This window comes from Herpailurus yagouaroundi, unplaced genomic scaffold, assembly GCF_014898765.1.
Source record: "Herpailurus yagouaroundi ecotype Mexico unplaced genomic scaffold, PumYag 196, whole genome shotgun sequence".
Taxonomy (NCBI): domain Eukaryota; kingdom Metazoa; phylum Chordata; class Mammalia; order Carnivora; family Felidae; genus Herpailurus; species Herpailurus yagouaroundi.
In genome coordinates, this window is record NW_024412427.1 from 13,340,983 (window position 1) to 13,352,290 (window position 11,308).

Sequence of the window (11,308 nt, forward strand, 5' to 3'; positions counted from 1 at the left end):
AGTTCGAGCCCCGTATTGGGCTCTGTGCTGACAGCTCAAAGCCTGGAGCCTGCTTCTGATTCTCTCTCTCTCTCTCTCTCTCTCTCTCTCTGCCCCTCCCCTGCTTATGTTCTGTCTCTCTCTGTCTCTCAAAAATAAATAAATATTAAAAAAATTTTTTTAATTGGTGATAATTGTACCTACCTCACGGTAAGGACCATGTGTCTGGCCATGGAAGGCTCTAAAGCTTTACAAATAAGTTTCAGCACTTCTGCGTGAGTCTCTGGCCCCCTCTCAGGGGTCACTCCTTCTAGCTTCCAAGCCTTTACTCAGGCTGTGTTGAAGCTGTCCTCATGCCGACTTCTCTAACCTCTTCAACCCGGCTGTCAGGTTTCTTTAACCACCCCGGCCCCTTGTGATGATAGCCTGTGGAGTCTCAGGTACTTTTCATTTGGGGCTTGAGCACAGAGCCAGGGTGTAATAGGGCCATGAAGGGCAAGTCCTAGTTCCTCTTCACAAACTTCCCCAAAGATCTGCTTACATCTGACCCCCACCTCAGTTTCCATTGTACTGCGCCCAGCCAAGACAGGTACACCAAGTCCGAAAGTGTTAGAAGTGGAAGGGAACATTTATTGAGTGCCTACTATGGGCTAGACCCAGCACTAAGGCCTTGTGCTTTTGTTAATCCCCACAACCATCCCTGTGAGGTGGATGGGGCCAACCTCATAGGACAGATTAGGGAATGGAAGTCACCAAGAGGTGAGAACACTAACCAGACAGGAGACCTAGGTCTGTCTGGCTCCCAATCCAAGATCTGAACAAGCAACTTGTTCAGAGTCTTAGGGCCAAGACTGGGACCCCCATCACCTACCTCTGACCCAACTGTCACTGGAGATATGTCACACTGGTGATCCAATTCCTGCCATCAGAGGAGGGGCGACCCTGCCATTTAGAGTCTTAAAAAGGCCCTCTACGCTATTGTATGTGTACTTTGAGGTAATATCTCAGGAGAAATAGGAGGTTTCCTCAAGTTCCTTCACCTTTTTTTGAACCTGTTTCTCAAACTGTAAAATAGGAGGAACAAGAGGTCTCTGGGCTCTGGGAAGTCTTTTCTCAGTCTGTCAGCAGGTGGAGCCCACTCCTCATCTGTCCTTTGGCCTCCAGAAAGCTGCAGGAGTGGAGGGAGAGAGGGGCTGTCCCTGGCACCTGGGGCTAGTGACACAGTAGAATGTTGCCCACCCAGGTCTGGCAGAGGGGGGCTGGCTGAGCCTCCGGCAACTGCCTGCGATTTTGGGGTCCCGCCCCCTGCAGGACATTCTCGGTATTGCAGGGACTGGAGCGCCAAGGGCGAGGTCGGACACCCCGGGAGGGGGGCCCTGGGGCCGGGGTCCCACAGGCAGGAGCGAGTGAGACACAGGTGGGATTGAGGATGCTTCCCCGCCTTCCGCATGGGTGGCGGCTACAGGTAGTTGTCCTCAACCGTGTCGCCCCCACCCGGGGAGTCCCTGGCCTCCTCATCGGTGCTCTCATCGTCCGGTGCCAGCGCCTCGATGTCATGCGTGATGTCGGCCAGCAGCCGGTGGAAGGCCTGCGCTTCAGGCCGCTGGGCCGCCCCGTCGTAGCTGCGCACGGCCGACGCCGACGTGGAGCTCATGCTGCGCTTGATGCGGCCGAAGCTGTCGGTGAGGATGCCCCCCTCGCGGATGCCCACGCCCTCCAGGAAGCCCTCGAAGTAGCCAATGTCTTGGTCCGGGATGAAGGGCCGCATCCCTGCGGGGCCAGGGGCAGAGGGACGCCTCAGGGTTCAGCCCTTCGCCTCCCATCTGGAATCACCTTCTCCGGAGAACCGAGTTCAAATCCCCAGCCCGCCCGCTCTCTGGCTGTGTGGTCCTGCACAAGTTCCTTGACTCTGAGCCAGAGAACAATGACCTAATGCTCAGCACATAGCAAATGCTCACTACACATTAGCTTATCGTTATTGTCATTATTGCAACTGCTACTTTCCCATTTATTAGTTGTGTGACCCTCATTAAACAGCTGCTCTGGGCCTTACTTTCCTCCCTGTAGAACTGAGATGATTGCACCTCTTCTCCCAGGGGGGGATGTGACGAGGGGCCAGCACACTGCGTGCTTCATACAAGTCAGCTTGTTTTGCTTCCATCTCCACTCGCAAGCTATGTGACTTTAGCACTTTACTTTGCTTCTCTGGGCCTCATTTTGCTCATCTGCCAAATGGGGGCAAATGAGAGTTTCTACCTTCCCAAACTGAAGCATTCAGTGAGATGATGCTTGACAAAGATATTACCTGTTAGCTTATTAATATTATTCCTGTTATTATGATCAGTCCTCCTTACCAGCTGTGTGATCTTGGACAAGTGCCTCAGCCTCTCTGAGCGTCAGCTGCCACATGGGGTAAATGGGGAGAATATTGCCCCCACCACCCCAGCTTTGCTATGAAGGTGAATGGATATACCAGTGCTCTCTACTGATGGGCTGTGACTGCAAGCAAGTCCCTCCCTGCCCTGCGCCTGTCTCCTTAAATGTGCCATGGATTTCATGATCTTGGCTTTATCGGAGGCTGAGGACTAGGAGAAAATGCTTCTAGCCTGATGCCTAATCGGGAGTGTCGTGGACCAGCTGGGAGCAGGGTCCTTGCCTGATCTCGGGGGATGTGGCAGGGGGCTCACCAAGGAGGAGGAACTTGCGCCGGTCCCCATAGAGCTTCAGCAAGCCTGAGCAGTAGTCCTGGATGGGCAGCCCCAGCCGGTACTCCCGCAGCAGCATTGCAAACTTCTGGATCTCGGGGGGCCCTAATTTACTCCGCAGCTGTGGGGACAACATCCAAGGTCAGTCCCAGGGAGCAATCCCCACCCAGCCTTTGCCTAAAAGACCCAAACCCTCTGTAAGGGTGTATTTGGCCAACATCTCCCCCAAAACCTTTCCCATGGCCTACTGGGGGGGGGGGGGGCATGCAGACACTAGGCTGAGTCTAAGCACGAGATGTGCCTATGTGCCTGAGTTCAAATCCTGGCCCCTTGGTTGATCAGCTCTGTGATCTTGGGTAGGGGGCAACCTCCTTGACCCTTGATTTTCTTATATATAGTAAAGATAATGATGGCACTTCCCTCTTTGGCTGTTGAAAGGATTAAAATAAACGCATAAAATGTGCTTAGAACAGTGCCTGCTCTACAGACGACACACAATGAATGCTAGCTGACATTAGTGAAGGCTTTCATAAGCTGCCCAGTTTACTTTCCTAACCTCATATCCCCCCCCACCACCCCGCCTCCGATCTTCCAAGGTCTACTTCAATTATGTCCAGGAATATTCAGGATTCCTGAAATACTCTCTGTGTTTTCTCCAGCCTCCAGACCTTTGCTTGTGCTGTTCACATTGCCTGCCCCTGCTCACCGTGACCATGTAATCCTGCAACTGCTCAAGGCCCAGGCCGCTGTGGTCGCTGCCGCTGCAGTGGGAGCCGTGGAAAGAGGGTGTGGACGTGCCACTGTAACACGCTTCAAATGTATCCTGGGAGCCATTGCTGCAGAGACAGGCAGAATGGGGCTCTCACTCACCTTCCTCTAGCTCCCCTCCCTACAGCAGGTGGGGGTGGGAGGGCACAGCTACTGATGCTCTGGGCTTCATCCTAGATCCCATTTTGGCCTCCAAAGCCCCACTTATCTGGCCCTTGGCTGCCTCTGAAGCCTCATCTCACCCTTGCTCTGTGTGCTCAGGCCTCTCTGCCATCTTCTCTAATACTTCAAGTACCTCTTTACCTCTGGGCCTTTGCACATGCCATTCCCTCTGCCTGGAATGCCTCTCTACCCTATCTTTTGTCCAACTAACACTTACTCATCATTGGAGCTTAAATGTCACCTTCTCGGGAAAGTTTTCTCTGACCCTCCCCTCCCCATGACTGGGTTGATCCTCTGTCAAATGTGGTCACAAATTCATAAGTCTACCCATGACACGCAAGGCCTTCCCAGATCCTCCCCACCAACATCCACGGTGGCCTCCTGGCTGCTCCTCAAATGCACCAAGCTTTGTCCTCCTGCTTCAGAGCCCTTGCACTTTCTGCCCCTCTGCCCGGAGTGCTCTTCCCCTCTCCTCCTCTGGGCCTCGGTTCAAGTTTCATGAGCTCTGAGAGGCCCTCCTGACCCCCAAAGAGGTAGGCTCCCCATGGGTCTCTCTCAGTGCTCTGAAGTGCTCGTTCTCTTTAGTTATCGTTAATGCTTATTTCTGTTAAATAATGACTTAATCGTCTCCTGTGCTAGACGCTGCAAGTGTGCTTGCACGATAAACCATGCAGGAGCAGGAACCTTGATTTCTTATTTGTTGAGTACCTACTGCGTGCCAGTCATGGGTCTCATCCTTGTATGGTTCCCCACCGTAACCCTAGCACACAGCACAGTGCCTGGTACATGAAAGGTACTCAATAATTCTTGCTTAATAAAAAAATCAACCTGCCCAAGATCTCATGGTTCATGAGTTTGAGCCCTGTGTCGGGCTCTGTGCTGACAGCTCAGAGCCTGCTTCAGATTCTGTGTCTCCCTCTCTCTCTGCCCCTCCCCCGTGCATGCTCTGTCTCTCTCTCTCAAAAATAAATGAAACATTTTATTAAAAAAAAAGAGTAAAAAAAAAAATTAACCTGCCTTCTGGTTTCTAAATTGTTCCAGAACCATCTTCTATGATTAGCTACAGAAAAGCAGTGTGGCATCGTGGTTAGGGGGTGTGGACCTAGAGCTAGGCTGCTTGGGTTCAAATCTGAGGCCTACAGCTTGACCTTGGGCAAGCCTGCTTAGCTTCTCTATTCCTCAGTTTCTCCACGTGTAAAATGGGATGACAAACATTGACGTCATCAGAATTAGAGGAGTCTATTCGTACAGTGCTCAGAGTCATAGACTAGAAGCAATAAATAAACAGCAGCCACTGTAATGTTGCTATGTAGATTTTTCTTGGCTGGCTCAGTTGGCAGAGCATGTGACTCTTGATCTTGGGGTCATGAGTTCAAGCCCCACATTGGGAGTAGAGTTTACTTTAAAAAAAAAAAATGAAGTGCTTTATAGAACAGCACTAGGCACACAGCAAGCACAAATGTTAGTCATTATCATGACTCTAGCAGATCCAGATCTGGCAGCAGATATCAGGTTAAGGACTAGCCCAAGGGCACACAGTATAAGGAAGCCACAAATATTGACACAGAAGAGGGAAAAAATAAAAGTAGGGCATATATTAGTGGCAGAGCCTGATACCTGTCAAGCCAGAGGCCTTAGTAAGAGAACTAACTTTGACCAACTTGTTCCAGTTTGCCTGGGACTTTCCTGGTTTTAGTATAGAAAATCCCAAGTCCTGGGAAACCCCTCAGTGCTAGCGTGGTTAGTCATACCAAACAGAACCCTGGACAATATGGCTAACTGAGTTTTGTTTTGTTTGTTTTGTTTTACCTCCTACATTTTCCAGCCTTGAGGCGGCTAGCTGTGACCATGTGACCAAGTCCTGGCCACTAAGACATATGCAGAAATCATCAGGCCAGGATCCGAGCGAAGCTCTTTACAGACATCCCTGGCATTGCCATTGTGATAACTGGAGCTCTGACCATCATCTTGGTCCATGAGGTAACTCTGAGTACGGAACCAGGTGCCGAGGACCTGGACCCTCGATGACCATAAGGGCCATAAACTCCTGATCTGTTTTATGTAAGAGGTGAGGGGGGGGGGGGGGGAGCTCGATCTTATTTAAAACTCAAATCCTTTTTAGGGTTTTCTATTACATGGAATTAAACCAAAATTAGTTTTTGGCATTAGCTGTGATTTGGGACTAGGCAGGCCACTGTGTCTGGATGACTGGCAGAGAACTACAGGCCTACGTGGAAACCACTCAGGGTTCCGGTTGTCCCCCAGGCCTCTTAGGGTCTGGGCCTGGATCCTATGAGCTCACTAGAGCCTGGAGAGGTCAGTTCGCCTACCCTCCTCAGGGCTCAGGGCATCAGCACAAATCGAGGTGGGGTCCTTTTCACCCACCCTTTCTTGCCCACTGGGAGCTCAAGAATGCCTAGAAGAGAGACCCTATTTGTGCAAGGTGGGGGTGGGGCGGTACCCACAAGGAGCTGCAGCAGCTGAAGTCGGCGTCATAGGCGTACGTCCCGTCTGTGCGGCAGCTCTCACCTGGGGTCAGCAGACAGAGGGGCTGTTAGAGGCAGCAGAGAAAGGACCAACGTCCCCAGCTCCCTGAGCCCCCAACCCCAGTCCCACCCTACGGTTGGGATGGTGGTTGGAGCACGGATGGCCTTGTAAGCAACTGTAAGGGTGTTAGCTTTTACTCTGAGTGAAATTGGGCAGCTGCTGGAAGATTTTGACCATGAAACCTGCCCCCATCACCAACTCACAGCCAACCTTGGGCAACTCACCTTCTCTCTCCCTGCCCTCAACTTCCCCAAGGTTGGGACAATACCACCTGCCTGCCTGCCTTGCGGGGGGGGGGGGGGGGGAGTGGTCTTGAGAACAGCAGGTGAGGGAAGAGGTGAGGGGATGTTTTGAAAACTGTACATGTCTGAGGCGAGAACAAAAAAGAACTTTGAGGGAAAGGAACTCAAGATCTCCAGAGAATAGCAGCACTGTTCACAGAGAACTTGCTCTGTACCTAGTCCTGTTACTTCTCTGACTCCACTAGCCTTACCCTTCTGATCTTGGCTCACCTCAGTGTCACTTCCTCAGGACACCGCCCTGACTTCCCAGGTGAGGCTGGTTCCTCAGTCTATGTCTGCAGAGTACAGCACGTGGTTACATTTTGTGTCCCTATTTACTGTCGGCCTACCTAGCAATGCAAGGCTGTGAGGGCAGGGCCACACCTGGTTTTGCTCACCAGTATGTCCTGGTGATAGCAGGTGCTCAATAAATACTTGTTGAATTTGTTGGGGGTGCCTGGCTGGCTCAGTCAGTAGAGCATGTGACTCTTGGCCTCAGGGTTATAAGTTCGAGCCCCCAAGTATAGAGATTACTTAAAAAAATTTTTTTTTAACGTTTATTTATTTTTGAGACAGAGAGAGACAGAGCATGAACGGGGGAGGGTCAGAGAGAGGGAGACACAGAATCTGAAACAGGCTCCAGGCTCTGAGCTGTCAGCATAGAGCCCGACGCGGGGCTCGAACTCACGGACCGCGAGATCATGACCTGAGCCGAAGTTGGCCGCTTAACCTACTGAGCCACCCAGGCGCCCCTAGAGATTACTTTTAAAAAATTAAATCTTTAAAGAAAAAAAAATGAATTTGTTGGAATGTTTGTTGACTCATTTATTTATCCATCATTTGCTCATTTGTTTATCTCATCCTGTGAGAGTTGATGAACTATCCCAACTTCCTAATAACCTCAGTTCCTACAGATGGGGGTGCCTGCAGAAGTAATGAGCTGTCGCTCTGTTCCTGGAGCTTTGCAGACAGGGACCACGCTGAGGGGGCTGTGGCTGAGGAAATTCACTTAGCAGCCTTGAAGGCAGCATGGGAGCAAGGCTGTTGCAGATAGGAGCTTTAGAAATCAGACACACCAGGGTGCCTGGGTGGCTCAGTTGGTTAAGTGTCCGACTTCACCTCAGGTCATGATCTCGCAGTTTGTGGGTTCAAGCCCCGTGTCAGGCCCTGTGCTGACAGCTCAGACCCTGCAGCCTGTGTCTCCCTCTCTCTTTGCTCCTCCCTTGCTTGCACACGTTCTCTTTCTCTCTCAAAAAATAAGCAAACATTAAAATTTTTTAAAAAAATAAAAAGAAATCAGACACACCTGGGTTTGAATCCTGACTCTGCCACTTACCAGCTGTGTGACCTTAAGCAATGCATTGACTACTCTGAGCCTTAATGTCCTCATCTGTAAAATTAGAATCATAAGGTCTCAAAGAAGTCTTTTATCTAGGAGCACCTATGATGTCCCTGGACCTCTGCTTGGCCCATGGGATACAGTGGCAAATAGGACCGACAAGGCTGCTATGAGTCACAGTGGTACTGTGCTTGGCACATAGTTGGTGCTCAATAAATGCCTCTCCTAGTCTCATTCTCATTCTAGCCTTTGATTGCGTTCAAGGGTGGGCCTGGAAATCTTGGTTTTGACCTAGAATCCTAGCGGGGCTAGACAGCTCAGTAAACAGACAATGTGTGTGCTTGCATTTCTGCAAAGAAGGGACATCAGAAACAGAAGGGAGAGAGAAAAGTTCAGCTCTGAGGGGCTCATTCCAAATCTGGCAACCAGAACATTGTGCAGACGCTAAGTTTGAGGTCATCGTGAAAACTGACATTTCATTTTAACTACATAAGGGGGGGGGGGGGGAGTACACTGTAATTGCGGTAGAGATCAGGGCCTCTACAGGCTTTCATCGGCCCTGAGTCCCGGAGTCCTCGCCGGCCTTTTGGGATGTTTCACAGGAGGGGTGGCCAGGAGTTCCAGTACTCACTGCGACTGCACAGCCACGGCCGCTCAGGCGTTGATGTGTAGTGGTAGCCGGCCCGGTCCACGCACTCAATGCTCTGGTCCCCGTAGATGATCTGGAAGACCTGACAGATGAGGGCACAGGATTCCTCGGCAGCATCCTGGCCCAGGGAGGAGGACAGAGCACTCAGGGCCTCTCCAGTGCCCAGGACACCTCTGTTTCCTCAAACAGTGTGAAGAGGTTCACAGGGCCACACGCGCATCTATGGGCACCTTTAAATCGACTTGCAGAGCATTTCCTATCAAAATTACATGGCCACCCTCTGGGTCTTAGACTCCTATATAGAGTCCAGCAGCAACGCTAAGTCTTCTGCTCTGAAAAACGCACCCCAAACTTCTGGGGGATTCATAGGACCTCCTGAAGCCTATCTAAAATAAGCCCTAGTTTAAATTTGTCAGTAGGAAGTTGGGGCTCAGAGAGGTAAAGTGATTAGCCAGCACTAGAACCCAGGTCTCCTGTTACGTACTAGGAAGAGGAAGAATCACATGTGTGAAAATTTTAGACTCAACATAGTTACTGCTACTGGATGCCATATTTAGATATGAGCTTCCTGGCATCCAGGGCAAAAATGGAAGTAGGATGAATACACAAACCTCAGTCTCCTGATAGAAGGCAGGAATTTCAATTCTTGGGTGAAACTTTTTTTGAGACTGCAAATTTGAAGGGAATTTGCCTAATTTAATTCTTTATGTGTAAGCAAGAGACACAGAAAGACAATAACTGATGAGACCATCTTCATGATACTATTTCATATTTTTGCCTCTAAAAAAGCCCAGGGTATACATTAAAATGTAAGCCACAATAGGCAGGATTGATCCTTATAATAGAAATAGGCAGGGAAGAGAGTATTCTTATTTTATAGTTAAAGGCACCGAGGCTTAGAATGGTTAGGTAACTTGCCCAGGCTAATATAGCAAGTTCACAGCGTTGGTTACTACTGGCACTCAGATTTTTTGACTCTAACTCCTGTACCCTCCTTGGGACCACAAGGCCTTGGATAGGAGGCCAGGGAATCAGATACTCCTGGAATGCAACTCTTGGTTTATTTACTCATTTTGCAAATTCTCATTTAGTCCTGTTTCAGGCACTGGGCCAGGCTCTGGGGTCTCAGATGAGGTCTGTATCCTAAAGCCCTCACCATCCAGTGCGATAAACAGGGCACACTATTCCCTCTGCTTGGAATTCATTTTCCTGGCTTTTCGCCTTGCTTTTTGCTCCCCTTCACTTTCAGTTTAAAAGGAGCAAACTCTCTCTATGCAAACTGGATCTCCTCCTTCATTACCACTGCAATCTGCTTGTTTTCTTTTTGGTCTGCAACATAAGGTATAATACTATAATATACATTATTTCACCCATTCGTTCAATACTTATTGGGTGCCAGGTGATATCAATATCACGGTGAACCATCCAGAATGCACAGGCCTCTTGTACTCTCTAAGGAGACCAGTCTAGCTGGAGTAGAGTGTATAAAGGGGGACACAGAAAGAGATGAGGCCAGAGAAGAAATGGACTTCAGCCACCACTATAACGTGGGTGGTCTTACAAGCAGTTGTAAGGACAATAACTTTTCCTTGGAGGGAAGTGGGGAGCCACAGGAAGATTTTGAGCAGTGATAAGATGTGACTTATGTGTTAACAGGACTGCTCTGACTGTGGGGGGTACAGATTGTAAGCGAGAGGCAAATCTGTGATCGGATGACAGAAGATGGGCCATGGACCTGGGCAGGGGCAGTGGAGGGTGGGGAAACGTATATAGGTTTGGGATATATTTTAAAAATAGGGCCAATAGGGTTGACAGAATGGATATGGGCTGTGTGAGAACGAGAGCAGCCACAGATCACTGCAAGGTTTTGGTCTGAACAATGGAAGGACAGAGCTGCCATTAATCAAAACAAGGAGACCAAGGGAGGAGCAGGTTTGGGGGAGAAGATTGGGTGCTTAGCTTTGGATGTGTTAAGTTCGTGATGGCCATCAGCCCACCGAATGGAGAGGCTGATTGGAGAAACATGCCTGGAGATTTGGTGAAAGATAAAATTTGGGGAGTTCTCGGTGTTTTAAATCCATGAGACTGTTTTGTTCACTAAGATATATATAAGGGAGCTGGGGCTGGGGCAGGGGGGGAGGGTTGGGGGCCATGGGTCAGAGGAAAAGTTTAGACAGCCTAGGGCTTGAAGGTGTCTGCTAGATTGTGAGCTCCTTAAGGGAAACCACCAAATATGTCTTGTTCATCTTTGTATCCATAGCACCTAGCCCAATGCCTACGACAAGGTCGCTGCTCAGTAAAGATGGTCAAATGAATAAAAGCAAGGATGAGTATGAAGCAAGGGAGGAGGGGAGGGAAGGCAAGAATGGAAGGCTTCTGCCTTGGGTGACTGCCATAGTTAACAAGAGTATAGGCTCTGAACTTCCTGGATCCCAGTGTTGAAACCACCACCTGCTTCCTGTGTGATGTTGCACAAATTACTTAGCCTCTGGGTCTCAGTTTCCTTCTCTACAGAATGGGGATGGTTGTAATATTTGCCTCTAGGGGTTAGCCAAAGAATGAAATGTGTTCATGCTGGTTCCTTGTCTGGCATGGGTTGGCATTCCATTCATGCTGGTGATTAGTGTCCTCATGATTGTTACTGTGGTAGTGCTGACATTGACGACGTGGGAGAAGGAGCAAGGCTGGAGGAGGGGGTCTGTTTTGGCTATTCTGGGTTTTCATCTCACCGGGACAGCAAGGGGCAACAGTCCTGGAGGTGTCCAGGCTGGAGGTTAGAAGCCCTTTGGCGTCGTGGGCACACAGGTAGTACCTGAAGTCCTAGGCAGGGCCGCAGGAGGGGAAAGGACAGAGGCCAGGGTAGACCCCAGGAACAGGG

General features: G+C 50.0%; 1 protein-coding gene across 1 annotated transcript in view; it reads right to left on the minus strand.

Moving 5' to 3' along the window:
- Positions 1-586: 586 nt before the first annotated feature.
- Positions 587-11,308, minus strand: part of CCM2L (CCM2 like scaffold protein) — a 16,980-nt gene continuing 6,258 nt past the window's right edge. The window contains exons 6-10 of the mRNA XM_040446800.1: positions 8,413-8,610; positions 6,080-6,143; positions 3,391-3,520; positions 2,667-2,805; positions 587-1,749 (exon numbers count right to left, since the gene is read on the minus strand). Coding sequence (XP_040302734.1) covers positions 1,439-1,749; positions 2,667-2,805; positions 3,391-3,520; positions 6,080-6,143; positions 8,413-8,610 — 842 coding nt within the window. The 3' untranslated portion in view covers positions 587-1,438. The remainder of the gene's footprint in view (positions 1,750-2,666; positions 2,806-3,390; positions 3,521-6,079; positions 6,144-8,412; positions 8,611-11,308) is intronic.